Here is a 16,664-nt window from a genome sequence, read left to right on the forward strand (position 1 = left end):
TATATATATATATATATATATTCGTGCCCAGTGTAGGCTGGGGAAGGCGAGGAAGCAACCACCAGTCGTATATATATATATATATATATTTATATTTGTGTTTATATATATATATATCCTTCCTTCAGGTATTGTCCTTGTGTGCGCAGTGGCTTACATACGCCGCGGGAGAGGCACATCAAGAAAGGAAAGGGGGGGGGGAAGGGGGAAAATTAGTCGGGAATTTAAAGAGAGATTGGCGGAGGGACGGTGTTCCCTCTTTAACTGTTTTCACTCCTCCCCCGCATTCACTTTAGCTTGAGACATGATGATTTATCCACGCATGCGGGTGGAGGTCTCGTATTCCTCCACCCTTATCATGTGCTGGGCAGCACTACTGGCCGCGATGTCGTGGGCTGCCGGCCGCCCGATGCAGGGCTTGACCACTCTGGTCCTCTCCACCATCGCGTTGACGTCGCCCCACGGAGAGAGTCGGATGCTGCTTCCCATGTTGTTCTTGGCAGAAAGCTTGTTAGACGACATACTTTCACCAGGTCGTCCACCACTCGACTTCTACGCGTCAACGCTTCTCTCCTACCTCACGCTTGCCGTTGCACGCCGCGCAAGGATGAAGAAAGTGGATCGAAACACCTACCCAGGGGCCGCTCTGTACATCGCTGTTGGTATTTCAGTGCTGTATTTGAATTCTGCGGATTGTGTCTTTTCCTTTGGTGGAGCCGTGTTTGTGATCTCCGGCCTTTTATTTTATCTCGCGCTTATCCCTGTTTTGGGGGAGAATGAGGCCGTCCTGCTCGGCTCCTTGGTGGGCTTTCACGTTTGCGACATGGTGACAAACAATGGTACACACGCGGCTGAGGCGGCGCTCCAGGCGCCTGGGTTCGTCACACGGAAGACGCATATCGTTGGAAGAGGGGCTGTTATGTCTGCCATTGTGATGGCTGTGGTGATGTTTCTCGGTTCTAGGTGTTGCATGGTTCCCCGTGTCAACATCTCTAAATCCTCGGAACGAGTTATTAGCGTCCGCCGTATCACAATTCTCTTTTGGTGTACACTAGCCTGTGTGGTGGGCGCAATGTATGCGGTGGTGAGCGCGCAGCTTGGAGAAAGTGCCTTGAGGTGGGTTGTGGGGTATCTTGCCTCGAGTCGATACCGTCTATGGATACTCATCATGTGGGCGATCACCATTCCATCCTCGGTTGTCGTTGTGGAGAAATTGACGGGAGGCCTGCGCAAGACTGCAAGGCGGAAAATGTTTCACTTTCTCGCTGTCGTTGTCTTCACTCCTGTGGCTCTTGTGGACCCCTATTTTTTGTCTCTCTCGCTCTCCTCGGCTACCGCGATCAGCAGTATTCTGGAGCTCTCGCGCTTTTACGGCGTCTACGGGTCCTCCACCGTCAATGCGTTTATGCTGGGGCATATCGATGGGCGCGAGTCCATCCAGGGTGCAATACGCACACACATTTATCTCATGTATGGACTGGGCCTCTCAATGATGCTGCGTTACCGCCATGAGCAGCGAGAGACGGTGGTGGCGTTTTCGCGTTGGATGGAGCTCTCCATTAACATCATTCCGGGTCTCGTGGCCCTGGGTATCGTGGACGCGTGTGCCGGCATTGTGGGCAGCACCTTCCTCCTCTCCTATCGCCGTGCCTTGGGACGCTACCTAAGTAACTTCCTCTTTACCGAGAAGGCAAACACATCCATAACGCACAAGACGACCACAGGGACCTTTGCAGGGCTAGTGTGTGGTGTCCTGTTTTGGTTCTTTGTCTTACTGGTGGCGGGAACCGTGAAGGACGCGGCTGCGGGGCACAGTTTCATTCTCATCCTTGTTTGTAGCCTCACCGAATGCTTCATCGAGGGCATCGACAACCTACAGCTCCCGTTAGTGGTCGATGGGGCCGCCCACACACTACTGGCATTGCTGCTCTATAGCAAAAGAGCGTGGGGGTGATTCGAATAACGGCAAGTGTAAATGCAACGAATAATAATAATACAAGAAACGAAACCTCATTGCGTAGAGAGAAAATACAGAGAACTGTAATCCCCTTTAAAACAAAACAAAATTCTTTTATGTGCGAGGGTGCCGTTTGTCGATGAAACTTTTTAAACATGCACGTGAGTACGCTACACATATATTCACATATGTGGTGCTCTCTTTTCCCGTACGATTTCCTCTTTGGGTGAGGCAGCAAGGAAGGAGTATGGAGTAAAAGTCAGCTTTGAAGGTCCTGTGAATTGAAAGTAAAACCTGTTTGCCTCCATCGCGTGCCTGCTTCTTATCTGACATCGTACGCACTCACACATTGCCGATAAAAAATAAAAAGGCAAGAATAAGCAACCGAAGGAAGCCTTCGCGGACTTTTTGTCTTCGTTCTTCTGCGAAGTTGCCAGCTTCTTCTTCAGTTGCGTTTGTGCCGTGTATTGCTGAGGTGTGCCGTTTGTCAGGCGTGAACGATTCGTTTTTCTCTCTCCCCACCCCCCACCCTCCACCTCAACGCGTACTTCGTTGCGTCTTATTATATCTTTTCTTGTTTTTTTTTTTTTGTTTTCCATCCCTTTTGTTTGGGGCCTTTTTTCTTTTGCGCACGGCTGCACCGCTGCCTCCGCCTTTTGAGCGGTCTCTGTGTTTTTCCCCCCGCGCCTTGCCTGCTTGTCTCCAACATCTCCGCAAAGTGAGAGATTTAAAAAAAACGGAAAAGGAAGAAAGAGAGTGTGTGGGTGTGCGTGTGTAGGGGCCGCAATGTTGGGACGCGGCAACCAGTTCGCGGCAAGGGGCGAGGGCGGCGTCAAGGCCCCTCTTGCGCCCCTCGGCAGCGGGGTAAAGCAAAGGGTAGGCCAAGACCTGCGGGGCGTTCACGACAAGGCGTCGCAGTTGCTCCCAGTGATCCCTGCAGCTGCGCAGCAACAACGCACATTGAAGTCCTCAGAGGGGTCCAAAAATCCCTTGGCGCTGCTAGCCTCGGAGAGCCGGGCAACCGCAGCTCGCACCAGCTTGCAAGAACAGTGGCGTAGTGCTTTGCTGGAGTACGAGGTTGCCCTGAAGGAACTGGTGACAAACAGCACTGACAAGCCTCCCTCGGACTCGCGACTAGTGAGGACGTTTCAATTGTACGATGCGGTGAGCCGTGTCGTTGCGGAGCAGTCTTTGGAGCTGGCGGATGTACTGAAAATGTTCCGCGTCGAGTTCTGCCGCGCCACGCTGACAAAGCAGGGCCTTAACACCTTCCTCCCCTACCAGGACAGCGAAGCCGTGGATGACGAGCTGGAGGAGCTTGGGCGGACGTACTTTGATCAGGTCGACGTGCTCCTCCGGGAAAACGCGGCACTTCGCATGGAGGTGAGTCTCGGCAACACGCGGGACAACTTGGCCCAGATGAAGGCGCAGATTGAGCGGCTGACAGAGGTGAGCTCCTACCACGCAAATGAGGTGAACCGGCTGGAGCGGGAAAACGGGCGCTTGGCAGAGAGCTACCGCAAGGCCCAGGAAGACCTCGACATGGAGAGGAAAAATAACCGCGCCCTGCTCGACAGGTTTGACGATGAAAAACGGAGGCTGTTGCAGGAGAACAAAGACATGCAACTGCGTCTCTGTCGTCTACGCAAGTACCTCAGTGATCGAGAGTCTACAGTCGTCAGGGATAGTTACAGGAACTTCAAGGAGAAGAAAATGGTTGTCATGGCACGCCTGTTTGACGAGGGGGACGAGCGGGTGTCTATTTTGGTGATTCTGAGTCAGCTGGAAAGTCGTGTCAACGAGGAGCTCGACAGCTACGACAGGGAGTCGTTGCTGTGCGAGGAATCTGCTCTGCCGGAGCATCAGCGGCGAATGTTAAATGTGGTCTCCGTACTGTTGGAAGAAATGCACCTGTGTGAGGAACGCTACCTGCGTATGGTGCCACACGCCCATTCGCTTGTTGCGGAGGAGCGCGACGAGACGGACAGCTACATCACACTCCTGGGAGACGAACGTCTCTACGAGGCGCTTGTGGCAAGGGCCGCGGTGCGGGAAAGGCAGAGTGTCATATTGGCAGAGTCAGAGACAGTGGCGGAGGGGGAGTTGGGGCAAGCAATGGGGACACCCACTAACGTTGAGACCATGCACGACATGAGTGGCGTTACCGCGGATGACTTGAGTTTGCCCCAGGTGCGGCCAGAGCCACAGGAACCCGCGCTGCGGAGGTCCCTCTCACAGGAGGTGGAGTCCATCTTGCGGCAGATGGAATCGGAAAAGGAAGTCGTGAAAGAAGGGCAAGCGAAGGAAGCCGGGGCAGAGGCAGAGGCAGAGGCAGGAGTGGCCGCAGCGACACAAGCAGAGGGGCAAGAGGATGCCATGCAGCTTGCCGTGCCATCAGGGGTGAAGCCACGAGAGGCGACTGCCGAATCGCTTTCGATTGTCAGGAAGAAGCAGGAAGAATGGGTTTCCAATATTTTTGGCACGGCAGTGGAGGCCGCTGACCTCTTGAAGCGTGTGATAAAGAACAGTCCATGTGAGGGAAATCAGACTGATCAGGAGCGACTCATGCATGACTTTATATCAAAACCCATGTTGGACATCAGTAGCAATAAGTTTCAGTGTGGCATAGACATCTTTACAGGTCCAGGTCCCCTGACCCAGGCTTTTCTCTGCTCCGTCAAGCACGTGGACCCCGTCGATCCACTGCAAGTTCCACAGGGCACCAATTTTATGCATCTGAAGTACCGCAATCCATTGCGGGTAGAAGCGGTGTACGAGGATCCAGAGGCAGCGGCGGCAATTGTGCCAAACTCGGACGCCATCGAAGAATGGGGAGGAAAGACGTCGTACGTGCGTGAGCCAGTGGAGCCGGAAGTTCCTGTGTTAAACACTGGGTCGCAAATATTCATTGAACTGAGGCGTCCGAGTATGTTGAAGGCGGCAGCCGCGGGAGTCACTGTGGCGTCCTCCTCCACGCCGGCAACAGCGGTTTTTGAGCGGCTGAATCCCCTTTCTCCCAATCGATCCCCCGAGTGGCTGCTCTACCAGAATATGTTTGGGGGTTACCGTCCCTTGACACCACGACTCATCGACATGTCTTATATAGATCACATTCTGCTGAACTCCTGTGAGCGTCACTTTGAGCGCTCGGAGGAGCGCTACTTGCGTTGCCTCAAACAGGCCCGTGGGCGAGCAACAAATAGTCAGATGGCGTTGAACCTGACGGAGCGTCTATTCAAGGACACGTACGCGTTGACGGATTTTCAGGAGTCTATCATTCGAGAATTAGAATCCCGCTACTGCTACCCGGAGCTTGTAGCAAAGTCGCTCTATGAGATGCTATGCTATCTTGACGCCACAAAGGCTCTACAGCCGTTGGTCGACTTGTACCTCAGCTGCATTCGGGGCTTTGAGTCGCCCTCCCGCATTCACTATATCACCTATGTACTTCACCAGATAAGTGTGAATTGGCCGTCATCAAACCCAGAGGACCCCGTTTTGAAGGAGGATGTTCTCACCTTGCTGGAGCACATTTACAAGGGTGCGTCTGGTGTAACCAGCATGGACGCTAGTGAAATCCTTACGGAGTATCAGATGGCAACGCGCTCCGCCCCCATCACCCTGGTGTCGCTGCGCAGTTACCTGGTAACCGCCATGTTGCACTTTGAGGATCCACTACTGCTGTATTTTAACGGGCTGCTTAGCTACAAGGCGACCTCCAGCGCCGTGGTCGAGATGAACTACGAACAGTTTGAGGGCGCGCTTAAGGCAAAGTGGGAGGAGAAGGTCGAGGGAAAGTTGCTCATTCGATACCTCGCCGCCTCGTGTGGGTTCAACAAGAAGGCGGAGCTGACAACAAAAGAGTTGGCATGTGTTGCGACAAGCATGTGGAGCTCACAACTGTGGATGAATATGTAAAAAGATAGTCCTGGTACCGTTTTTTCGGGGACCCACGCACACACATTTGTATATATACAAGCACATACATGCATTGCCTTTATTCAACTCCCTAACTTTGGCGTCATCGCGAAGTGGTTGCATTGGTGTCGAAAATGAATGATGATGGGCACCCCGTCGCGTTCGACGTGCGTCGTGCTCTTTCAGATTGGCGTGTTTTGCTGGAGGCGGTGGGGCATGTTTATGCTGCGAAGAACTCTGGGGGGAAGTTAGCATGACTCGCGTCTCTCTCTCTCTGTGTGTGTGTATGCCTACGTGCCCACTTTGTATTTGGGGGACTGCGATTCCATGCACCCACTATTCTTTTTTTTGTCTCTCCACCTTCACAGTAAGTGCACTGAGAGCAATGGGCTTGTGGCAGGCAACCTTCTGAAACGTTTTTTTTTTCCTTGCTTTATGCTTCTCCAACACGTTTCCAAAAACGCACACAAGCAGGCCAACGCTTTGAAGAGGAAAGTTTTCCTTATGTTTCCCTTGAAGGCAGGTCGGGCAACGACCGCCGCCTCCCCACGACTGCGGCAGCGGACGCTAGACTCGTTTCTGGTGCCCAAAGGCCCCACGGCACCGGTGGCGGTTGACAGCGCGAGTCACGAGTGTTGCCGCGTCACCTTGCCCTGGTCGAAGGAGAACCGATGCTGCGAGAATGCGGGTCACGTTTGCAACGCCTGGGAAGTTATTATTTCCGTCCTGGCAGAGGACGCCTCTCAAAACACCGATGATCTTCAACTTTTATTGCAAAAACTTTGTTTTTGTGACTCCTTCGGGCGCCTCTCCTCCATGTTTCACTTTGGAATGCTCTGTCATGTGGTTGACCACCTCTTGACCCCCTCGGAACGTGCCGCCTTCTTCGACGTCACATTGCCGTGGATGAAGCGCCTCGTGCGTGAGGGCCCGGTTACCCTCCCGCATGATTTAGAGGCCCTCTTGCAGGGAACGAGCCGGCGCTTAATGTTGACCCATGAGGAGGCGGTTACCTTGTTGGTCTGTGGTTTTTTTTCCCTCTTCCCTGGCCGTTGCTTTACGTCCAACTCCAGACGTGCATCGTCGTGTAAGCTGGCACCCTTTAATTTTGCCGATTTGTTTTGCACGGCGTCTCCAGCTCGCCTTGAGAGTAACTGTGCCAAAATACGGTGTCTGCTAGAGTACTTTATATACTGGTCCCATCACACATCCCCAGTGAAGACGTGTTTGGAGTTTTACCGAGTCTGTTTTGCATCATTCCCGGACTTTGGCAGAAGTTCCAAACCGATGGAGAACATTTGCATGGACTCAAAGGGACGCATTGAGGACAATTATGGAAAACTGCAGGTCGACTTTGCCAACAAGGTGTTGGGCGGCGGCGTTCTGCAAACTGGCTGTGTTCAGGAGGAGATACAATTCGTGACGTGTCCGGAGCTGCTTCTCTCACGGCTTTTAAGCGAGCCCCTTCTGGACACTGAGGCGCTGTTCATGAGCGGTGCCGGGCGGTACAGTCTTTCGGAGGGGTACGCTGGTGGCTTTCGCTTCGTCCGCGGGCAATCACCACATGTTGTGGTCTCGAGCGTTGATGCCGGCATTCCACGGGAAACATGTGTGGAATTTGCGTCAACGCCACTGCGTGATAAGAAGGACGGAAGTGCCATACTGATGCCGAACTCCTGCGTGGTCGCTATGGATGCGGTGAATTTTCAGAATCGTGTGGGAAAACAGTACACCGCGTCGTCGTTGACGCGCGAAACGAGAAAGGCGTTTGTGGCGTTTAAGGGAGCCACCGATAGTACCCTGCCGTCTGTTCACTCGGGTCCTGTGGCAACTGGCAACTGGGGGTGTGGCGCATTCGGTGGGGATCGCCAACTGAAATTGATGATTCAATGGTGTGCGGCCTCTGAGGCTCAGCGATCGCTCATCTACTCCACCTTTAACGACGAAAGCCTCTGCTGCCAGTTTAGGCCCGTCTATGAAAAGCTCCAGCGCGAAAAGTGGAGCGTGGGCAACGTGTTCATGGTGCTGCTTGCTTTTTCTCGTTATTGCACCACATCACCAACGCCGTCTGTTGGCGAGGGTAAGCTGTTTCAGTACATCCTTTCCTTGCAGAGGTCGCTGTGTGAACTTTTGTAGCCCGGCGTGGAACTCGCGTCCTACGCGAGGGAAAGGGAGGTGGAATGCACAAATGTGACCAAACAAGTAAATAAAGTCTCAGAGTTAAGCGCTTCTTATTCTAGTTGTTGTTTGTTTGTTTGTTTGTTTTCAAACTATTTTTGCTTGAATTTCCGAGTAAGTTTTTTGCCTCTTGTTCTTGTTATTGTCCATGTTGTTGTTGTTTTTCTGATGGCGTGAGTGTGTGTGTGTGTGTGTGTGTGTGTTGACGTCTTCTTCCTTCATCTTTGGTGGGGTGCTGGTGGCGCGTGCGCAGGAGCAAGAAGAGGGTAGTGCCATCATGCAGGCAGACGCTGTTGACCCGGCGACCTTCTCGCTGCGCCCGGAGCACAAGCAGAAATTTCGTCCCAGCGATATCCGGCCGGTGGTCCGCTCCATAATTGAGTTGCGGCTGGAAAACGAGGAGTACAAGGCGGATGAAACTCAGAGTATTAGCAAGGAGATCGCCGACACGGTGCGGGATCGCATTCGCGGCATGGGGCTCGAGCGATACAAAATCATGGTCCACTGCATGATTGGAGAGCAGCGCGGACAAGGGGTGCGTGCGGGGTGCAAAATGTTTTGGGACTCTGACACAGACGACTACTTTGAGGAAGTGTACGTTAACCAACACCTCTTTGCCGTCGTGACTGTGTTTGGGCTGTACCAGTACTAATAGAGGCGACGCCCCTCTTCCGGCTTGGCTTCCTGTTGCTGTTGTTGTGGCTGTAGCTCTGGCCGTTTGGGTGTTACTTCTTTCCCCTGTTGTTTGTTGTTGTTTCTTGCGTGCGTGCGCGGCATGCACGTTGTGAGCACTGGAGGCGCAAAGAAAAGCAAAAGGAGGAGGGAGCTTGAAGTAAAACGAGAAACCGAATAGGAGGAAGAACACGAGCGGGGTGGAACAAGGAAGTGACGATGTACAAACCTTAAATTGGCTTCTTTCCACCTTCCCCCTCTCTTCATGGGGCGAGTGTCATGCCCCAGCAGTTAGGGAAGGGGGAAAGGCGCCCGCTCACAACGCCTTCTTGCGTTGGTGTTGGTTTTGTTTGATGTGTGTTGTTGCTGTGCTGTGTGCTTGCCGTGCCGCCAATGGGGCTTTTCTAGCGTGGCACCCCTCTGGGTTCTATCTCTCTATTGTTTCTCTCACTGTCGGGGCGGGGTGTGTGTGTGTGTGTGTATGGGACGAGTAGCGAGGGAGAAGGAGAGAGAATCGATGCCAAAGGCCAGAAGCGCGTCGCTGGCGGCGGCGGCAGCAAAGGGGGCTGTGAGCGGCTGGCAGTTTCTCCCGCCCGACCGCAGCGACAAATTGTTCTGGTTGGCGCTCAATGACTACCTTGCACCGTCCAGGCAGGCAGAGTTTCCACTTGCACGCGAGGAGTTTCGTGACTCGACGCTCTCTGGGCTCACCGCGCCGGGGCAGACCACGCTCCTGGACGAGGACGTCGTAAAGGCGGCGAATGAGGTGCGCGGCTACTACGACAGCGTCTCGCTGTGGAATCCGCTTTCCCTGGCGCATCATCTCGGGATGGGGCTCGCCATGGTCATTGAGCAGTTGCTGCTGGCGAAGGAGTACGGGTTAGTATCCATGGTTTTTGTTGTCTTGTGTCGGTCGTGCGGGTGTGACATGCTGCGTGCGGAGGCCGTGCGTGAGATCTGCTTCCGCGCCACGTACCACCAAACAAATGTTCTCCGCTGCCCAATGTGTACCGACTGCAAGGAGGTAACGGATTTGGAGGATGTGGGGGTTTTCTTTCAAGATCGCCTCCCAGCCGATCTCCTGCGGCGGAAGTACCACCGCCTCTTCTACAGTGACGAGGCGAATCGACGAAGGCTGGAGACATACTTTTGTCCGCCAGGTGCCGCCTTTGCCTTTCGTATGTGCCTTCCTGAGGGCAGCTACCTGATTATAGCGCCGGGAGTGGGCCTTATTGTAGAGCTTCAGGTTGAGGCCGCCGCCGACTTTATGGGGGGACATTCACCCTATCACGTGGTTAACCTCACACTTGATAAATTACTGGCGGACGATGCTGCGAGTGCAGAACGGAGTGTGAAGGGGCGCCGTCTGATACGCGCCAAGCACGGTAAACTTCTCTGCCGTGTGTTTAACGGCACACCATACGGGAGCTATTTGGACATCTTCGTGGCCTTCGATGAGCGTCTCGAGCTACTGGCCCCGCAGACTCCGCTTGTAACGACTGTCCCTATGGTGCTGCATAATTCCGCGCGAGGCCTACGATCCCCGCTGTTTAATTTTTTTATCCCAAGGCCCCCCGGCACCCGCACCTCCGGCGCCTACGTCTTGCACTCCTTCGCTCTCTCCGCTGATGAGTTTGATGAACCCATCACTTCGGGCACGGACTCGGTCCTTGCCGTCATTCGTGAGGTGCATCGCTACTCCCTGGAAGACCACCATGGCCTCTTGCTCTCTGTGGGGCGTGGCGGTAGCGTGTTTGAGTCCTCATTTCTTTCCGTGACGGCAGCGCTGGCATCCTCGCTTTGTCTTGCGCAGCGCGTTGTATCACGCCTTGGCGCCAATGTGGCTGCCACCCTGACGTGCATTATCGTACAAGGGACGATGTACATGGCCTCCTTTCAGGGGCAATACGACGACGATGCAAACGTGCGCTCCTCATATCCCGACGTGGATATCGTGGGGCCGGCGGTGTACGCGGCGATGCACCCGCCCGTTGCCCCGAGGGAGGCGAAGGGCGACGCGGGCTCCGTCCAGCCTGCGGACGGCTTTCTGCGGATTGAGCTCCGGTCTGCCTTGGAGCAGCAGGCGGGCGTGTGTCTTGACCCTGCCGCTGCGGACGCGATGTTTCCCTTTCTTCTCTCCTACCTTGGGGATCAGCTCGACTCTTTCCGGGTTTTCACTGAGCCTCAGGCACGGGTAGTGGTGGTGCCGTTCTCGACGCTGAATGCAACACTGATGTTGCCCTCCCTGCTAGACCCCGCCATGTACACAAAGGAGTTGTGCGGCCCCTTCGCCTGACAAGGCGATGCAACAGCCAGAAGAATTCAAAAAAGGAATGAAAGGAAGCTGCGTAGTCCTAGCCAATTTTTGCAGCTGCTCTCCGATGCCTGCGCACCTGAACGAAAAGGAGAAACTGGGTGGCTTGGAGGGACGGATAGAAAACACGTGATGCCTCTGCAGTAGCTGCGCGTGCGAGGTCAACAATGCACACGAAACGAGTCATGCGACGACACAGGAAGACATGGAAGGTTGTTGGATGGGGCTTGGCGTCCCCCACACCTATTTTCTTTTCAAGACAATAGTGTTTGATGTAATCTTACACATGTATGAAGGCACGAAATCGCCCTTTCATGCGATGCCCTCTAGATGGGAAGAGATGTGAGGGCTGTGAATTACGTGTTTTCCCCCTCCCTCCTTTTTTTTTTCTTCATGTTGTAGTTACTCTATTCTTCTCTTGGGCACTCTTCTTGTATTGTTCTGGGATGAGTTTTTTTCTCCAGAAGCCGCCGATAAACAACCGCCTGCCGTGGGCAACACGATTTCTCTGTGTGCTGGAGCCACTCCCACTTTTTCCCCTTCTCCCGCCCTATTTTCTTATTATTATTTTTTCCTCCTTTTTTTTCCCCTCCCTCTTACACTCCGTTCCACTCTCCCTGCATCCAGTGCACCTTGCCGCCGCTGTTATCACTTTGTGCCTCTTATTTTCCTCACACTGCCACTTGCGTGCTGGGCCACCGCAGCCAGGAAGACGGAGAGAGCGGGTGGCGGAGGATGCGGCGCCTGCGTGACAGCGGTGCTAGTGGCATGACAGCCAAACCGTCGCTCTTGGCGCTGCTGGCCGTTGCAACGACGACGACGACGACGACGTCGGCTGCGCAACCAGTGGTGCGCACACAATACCGTCGGCAGTCATTTTTTGGTGAACAAAGAGCAACGGCGCGGCGGTCGCGGCAGGCGCACAGCCATCCATTGGCACCGAAAGACCCTGCCGCACGCAACATCGTCATCCCAGACGCGGTGCACGCCAAGTCCCGCTCCGCCGCGGTGCTTCCCGCAGAGGTGCTGCAGAAACGGGCGCAGCGTGCACTCCTGATGCAGCTGCAGCAGAACCTTGTCTGGGAGGGCACCGTCATTGACGATGAACGGCACGACTTAATACAGCACTTTCTGAAGCTGCGTCAGAACCCCAAGTACCGTTCCTCAAAGCAAATGATGATCTTAGGCGGCAAGGACATGTTGCGGGAGCTGTTTGAGGACGGGCACGCGCCGCGGCATCTTCTCATCCGGGGCACACAGGAGGTCCCTTCGTGGGCGAAGAAGAAAGGGGTAAAGACGGAGATTGTGCGCGTCGATCGACACGTGGCGGAGGTCTGTGCCCCTGGCAACGACGGCTACATTGGTGACTTTGACATTCCCCCACCCCCGGCAAAGGAAAATATTATAGCCAACAAGCAACGCTTTGACCGCGTCCTCGTGCTTGACAACGTGGACGAACCGGGTTTGCTGGGAACCTTGCTGCGGACCGCCGCTGGGTTTCAGTACGACGCGATTATCGCGACCAACCACTGCGCTGACCTTTACGACCACCGCGTGGTGCGGGCAGCTCGCGGCGCCCATTTTCAGAAGGGAGTGCCGATATACACTTTGAAGGACGAGGACGGTGATGACGTATACGGTATGCTGAACCACATTCTACAGAGGAACAACATGGCCACTGTTTGCTTTACCCCTGTCGATGACGACGTGGAGGATAATAATACCGGCCAGGCGCCACACTTGACGCCATGCAGCTCCACTTCCCATGTGGTCCCCGTTGCAAGGGAGGCGCTTTCGGACTACTGTCGTCGCTGTTTCAGAGATGAAGAGGCGAGGGGTCAGCTCCTCATCGCGGGCCCGAATCATAAACGCAATTCGCTGAGAAGGTGGTCCAAACGGCTTGCCGGCCCCGTAACTCAGTTGCTACTTGATGAGGTGACGCAGACGGATTCGTTGGTGGCGCTTTCTATCGTTCTTCATGCCCTTCGACCGCATGGAAACTTGGATTACCTCCCCACAAGCGATGCACATGGCAGCCGCGCCGCGGGTCTGGAGCTGCAGACACTGAAGGCGAGGGTTGATATTGGTGCGGACCGTCTGGACGTGCGCGAAGCGGACTTGAACCTTGATGAAGAAGAACAGGTAGAGAAGGCTCGATTTAAGAATGAGTTTATGCGATGGAAGCGGCTGCAGCGTGGGAAACTGAGCGACTACGAACGCTGGATGGAGGCGGAGACGCAACGTGTGAGGGAAATGGCGGCGAATGAAAGGCGCCGGCAGGTGATGCCGTGGGCTCGACTGCGTTGGCGTCACCAGAAGGGGGCGGCGGGGCTGCCGCCGTCGGTGCCAAACATCATTGACGAGTACCGTATGCCGCTTGATCGTGACGCGCTTCGTGAGGAACAGGAGTTAAGTGTGGACTACGTGAGGCCGGAGAACTATAACCGGTAGGGTGCTGGTGGACTGGGACCGCCGTGATCCTTGAGGCGGACCAAGCGTAATAGCATTGGGAGTTGGTTTGCCGGTGGTTGATTTTGCCGTCACCCGCCACGCAGAGAGAGACGCCCTACACTGCACCGCCAGTCAGACGGTTTGCCACTATTCGAGGTGGCGTTGCAAATGCCACTGTCGCCCTCCATTGCCCCCTGTTTCTTGACCTAGGAGAAGGGTAGGGATGACATTGTACTCCATCTACATCTTTAACCGCTACGCCGACAACATCTTCTACATGCAGTGGAAGCGAACGAGCGCGGTACAGGATGGCGAGGCAAGCCTCGTCGCTGGCTTCATTTACACACTGCAGCACTTGTCGTCCCAACTCTCCTCCTCGGGCACAGGTGGACTGAGGGCAGTGCAAACTCCACTCTATAAGCTTCATTACGCCGAAACGATGACTGGGTACCGAGTCGCGCTACTCACGGATAGGAACGTGGACACGGCGCTGGTGCAGGGCATATTTATTGAGCTGTTTCGTGGTGTTTTCCAGAAAACTGTTACCCGGGATCTAAACTACCGTCACGAGCCTGGGTGCACGATCACCAACCCGGAGTTCGCGGAGGGGCTGGAGGCTCTCTTCCGTTCGAAGCAGCTGCTTCCCTGAAAAAGCATCCTCATGTGCTTTTTGCGCTTTCCCTCTTTTTTTTTTCTATCTCCCGCCCACACATGCGTGCCCTGCCCAAATGCATCTACGTGATTGCAGGATGGCTCCCCCCGGAGGCTAATTCAACTGCCGAAATGTAAACATTTTCATTTTTTATTTATTTATTTTTTTTTTTTTGCGGGGTGGGGGGGGAAGCGGAGGAGTTAGCTCCTTCTTCTTGGGCTTCGCGCTTTAGGTGGGGTGAGGCAGCGAGGGTGGCGACAAACGGTGGGGCGTAGTTTGCGGTTGGAGAGGTGCGGGATAGTTCCCTTCTGGCTGTTTTCTTTGCGGCTCCGATCTTGCGACTCCCCCTGCGCGGATGGACGACGGCACAGGCCACCTGATACGCCCGTTTTCCATCATCGGCGTGGGTGCCTACGGCACCGTCTTCAAGGCCTTTCGGCTGCCCAAGGAGTACGGAGACAAGGAGGAGATGTGGCGCAGCAGCAATGCACAGGCCGTCGCGGTGAAGGAGACCGTTTTCACGGATGTGGCGGATGACATCACTGTTGTGCTGAAGGAGGTTTCGTACCTCACAAATCTGCAGCACCCGAACATCGTCTTATACTTTACGGCATTTACAAACCCTGGTGTAACGTGTGTCGCGCCGTCACTGGACCAGACGGACTCGCAAGGGGAGGAAGAGGAAGCTGTGGCCCTCAGCTTTTCGAAGGCTCCCTCATTATGTATCGTAGAGGAGCTTGTCGAAGGGGCTTCTGTTGCAAAGGTACTCAGGATGACGGCGGAGGGACAACTTTCAAGGGGAGTGTCGGAGGTTGAGATCGCCGCCATACTGTGCGACGTCCTCCAGGCACTCCTTTACATACATGAGGAATGTCGTTTGGTGCATCGCGACATTAAACCGTTGAATATGCTTATGGATCGTAAGACCAACTCTGTGAAATTGTGTGACTTTGGAACCTGTGCCGATATGAGCCAGCAGGCCGGGCGCTTCACTGTCATTGGCACCATCGGCTGGATTGCGCCGGAGGTTCTTGACAGTGGGATGATGGACTGCCGCTCCGGCCACGTCACGTCCCACAGCTTTCCTTCGGATGTGTGGTCCCTTGGCGTCTCTGCGCTTGAAATGGCGTTACCGACCATTCGAAAAACGGCCTTGTCGGAGTACATCAAGGACTTTAGCGCCTCGGCGTGTTCTGCCCAGCCGACGGTGGAGACGGCTCGTAGGGGTTTCCTGTACGAGAAAATCCCGTCGGAGCGTCTGCGCGACTTCATAGCATGCTGCCTTCGGAAGTCCCCACAGGTGCGCTCGACGGTTCGCCAGTTACTATTACACCCCCTCATACTGGAAAACGGCGTGGTAAACGCGCAAGAGCGACAGAAACGCATATCGGCCATCCTCGCCGCGGTGAGTGCGGCCAGCAAGTCCAACCCGGCCTCAAAGGGAAAAATGGTTGATGACGCCATTCTTCTGCCGCAATACGCATCCTCTCTGCACTCTAAAAATCGTTGCATGGAAGCCATAGCAGCGATTAAAAGGGAATTCTTTGCCGCCCAGTCACCCCTGCCAGAGAAGTCTCGCGCCTCGCACTACGCATGGTGCTTGCCAGCGCATCTTGCCAGCATGTCATCCTCTGATGAATACCGCTACATGCCAACTCCCTTGAGACAGCAAGGACTTGGTCAAGTGCCCCCCGTTTACAATGCATCGGCAACTATGCGCAGCACAGCGCCTATCAAACCGGTTTTTGACTCCGTTGTTCTGCCTGCTACAGTGGAGACGCAACGTGTGGCGCTAGGTATCATACGAAAGTATCGCAAGCTCGCTGGGGCAAGCACGGCCGAAGGATGGGCGGAAATTGATAGACGCAATGATGCGTGCTACTCACTGGATGAGTTGGCCTGTCAGAACCTAAAGCATGAGCATTTCATTCAGTTGCATGATGATCTCCTACGTACATTTAAAGCAGCTTGTGTGGCTATTCCTGACTTTTCTGAGAGTTTCCTTTCCGCCTTTATGCAGTCTCTAATGGCTTCGGACGATGATCTGCAGAATCTGCGACAGTTCATTGCCTACATTTTACAGTTGCTAAAAGAAGATCTTGTGCACACCCATCGTGCCCAATTAGAGACGCCAGACTACAAGACCTCGAAGTCCAAAAGCCCCGCAGACTCTTTTGGCCGCAGTTCGCATGCAATGCCCTTTGTGTCAGCCGAAGATTTTGTGCGCTTTCCACGCATGCCCCAGTCGGCAGGGTTCGCGGATGCGGATGATTGCGGCGGTGATGCGGCCACGGATACAATACAGCAAAAAGCACGCCTAGTAAACCCCTCGGCGTACTTGTTTAACACATGGCTGAGGCGAAAGCAGGGCGAGATAATGGGTCCCCCATGAAGGCTGCTAAAGCGACGCGTAGAAGTTAGTGCGGCGTATGCCGTTGTGTGTGTGTGTGTGTGTGTGTGTGTGTGTGTGTGTGTGTGTGTGTGTGTGTGTGTGTGTGTGTGTGTGTGTGTGTGTGTTGTTT

General features: G+C 54.5%; 8 protein-coding genes across 8 annotated transcripts, besides 11 other annotated features; all 8 read left to right on the forward strand.

The window, feature by feature from the left end:
* Window positions 1-21: a microsatellite.
* Window positions 22-68: 47 nt separating this feature from the next.
* Window positions 69-117: a microsatellite.
* Window positions 118-307: 190 nt separating this feature from the next.
* Tco025E_02994 (putative dolichol kinase) lies at window positions 308-1,954 on the forward strand (the record flags this gene model as incomplete). The annotated part of the gene is made up of 1 exon (XM_029369916.1): window positions 308-1,954. The coding sequence occupies one exon, from the start codon at window positions 308-310 to the stop codon at window positions 1,952-1,954; it is 1,647 nt and encodes a 548-aa protein (XP_029230099.1).
* A 572-nt stretch (window positions 1,955-2,526) lies between these two features.
* Window positions 2,527-2,552: a microsatellite.
* Window positions 2,553-2,743: 191 nt separating this feature from the next.
* On the forward strand, window positions 2,744-5,875 carry Tco025E_02995 (uncharacterized protein; the record flags this gene model as incomplete). Its single annotated transcript, XM_029369917.1, has 1 exon — window positions 2,744-5,875. The coding sequence occupies one exon, from the start codon at window positions 2,744-2,746 to the stop codon at window positions 5,873-5,875; it is 3,132 nt and encodes a 1,043-aa protein (XP_029230100.1).
* Window positions 5,876-6,379: 504 nt separating this feature from the next.
* On the forward strand, window positions 6,380-8,011 carry Tco025E_02996 (putative poly(ADP-ribose) glycohydrolase; the record flags this gene model as incomplete). The annotated part of the gene is made up of 1 exon (XM_029369918.1): window positions 6,380-8,011. The coding sequence occupies one exon, from the start codon at window positions 6,380-6,382 to the stop codon at window positions 8,009-8,011; it is 1,632 nt and encodes a 543-aa protein (XP_029230101.1).
* A 104-nt stretch (window positions 8,012-8,115) lies between these two features.
* Window positions 8,116-8,140: a microsatellite.
* A 43-nt stretch (window positions 8,141-8,183) lies between these two features.
* Window positions 8,184-8,218: a microsatellite.
* A 12-nt stretch (window positions 8,219-8,230) lies between these two features.
* Window positions 8,231-8,256: a microsatellite.
* A 74-nt stretch (window positions 8,257-8,330) lies between these two features.
* Tco025E_02997 (dynein light chain) lies at window positions 8,331-8,705 on the forward strand (the record flags this gene model as incomplete). Its single annotated transcript, XM_029369919.1, has 1 exon — window positions 8,331-8,705. The coding sequence occupies one exon, from the start codon at window positions 8,331-8,333 to the stop codon at window positions 8,703-8,705; it is 375 nt and encodes a 124-aa protein (XP_029230102.1).
* A 33-nt stretch (window positions 8,706-8,738) lies between these two features.
* Window positions 8,739-8,809: a microsatellite.
* Window positions 8,810-9,072: 263 nt separating this feature from the next.
* Window positions 9,073-9,105: a microsatellite.
* Window positions 9,106-9,188: 83 nt separating this feature from the next.
* Window positions 9,189-9,209: a microsatellite.
* A 33-nt stretch (window positions 9,210-9,242) lies between these two features.
* On the forward strand, window positions 9,243-11,021 carry Tco025E_02998 (uncharacterized protein; the record flags this gene model as incomplete). The annotated part of the gene is made up of 1 exon (XM_029369920.1): window positions 9,243-11,021. The coding sequence occupies one exon, from the start codon at window positions 9,243-9,245 to the stop codon at window positions 11,019-11,021; it is 1,779 nt and encodes a 592-aa protein (XP_029230103.1).
* Window positions 11,022-11,774: 753 nt separating this feature from the next.
* Tco025E_02999 (tRNA/rRNA methyltransferase YsgA) lies at window positions 11,775-13,490 on the forward strand (the record flags this gene model as incomplete). The annotated part of the gene is made up of 1 exon (XM_029369921.1): window positions 11,775-13,490. One exon carries the CDS (start codon window positions 11,775-11,777, stop codon window positions 13,488-13,490), a length of 1,716 nt encoding a protein of 571 aa, XP_029230104.1.
* Window positions 13,491-13,713: 223 nt separating this feature from the next.
* Tco025E_03000 (trafficking protein particle complex subunit 1) lies at window positions 13,714-14,139 on the forward strand (the record flags this gene model as incomplete). The annotated part of the gene is made up of 1 exon (XM_029369922.1): window positions 13,714-14,139. One exon carries the CDS (start codon window positions 13,714-13,716, stop codon window positions 14,137-14,139), a length of 426 nt encoding a protein of 141 aa, XP_029230105.1.
* A 143-nt stretch (window positions 14,140-14,282) lies between these two features.
* Window positions 14,283-14,316: a microsatellite.
* A 181-nt stretch (window positions 14,317-14,497) lies between these two features.
* Tco025E_03001 (putative protein kinase-like protein) lies at window positions 14,498-16,534 on the forward strand (the record flags this gene model as incomplete). The annotated part of the gene is made up of 1 exon (XM_029369923.1): window positions 14,498-16,534. One exon carries the CDS (start codon window positions 14,498-14,500, stop codon window positions 16,532-16,534), a length of 2,037 nt encoding a protein of 678 aa, XP_029230106.1.
* A 44-nt stretch (window positions 16,535-16,578) lies between these two features.
* Window positions 16,579-16,659: a microsatellite.
* The last annotated feature ends 5 nt before the right edge of the window (window positions 16,660-16,664 follow it).

This window comes from Trypanosoma conorhini (assembly GCF_003719485.1).
Source record: "Trypanosoma conorhini strain 025E chromosome Unknown Tco_14.4_contig_00128, whole genome shotgun sequence".
In the NCBI taxonomy this organism is placed as follows: Eukaryota; Euglenozoa; class Kinetoplastea; order Trypanosomatida; family Trypanosomatidae; genus Trypanosoma; species Trypanosoma conorhini.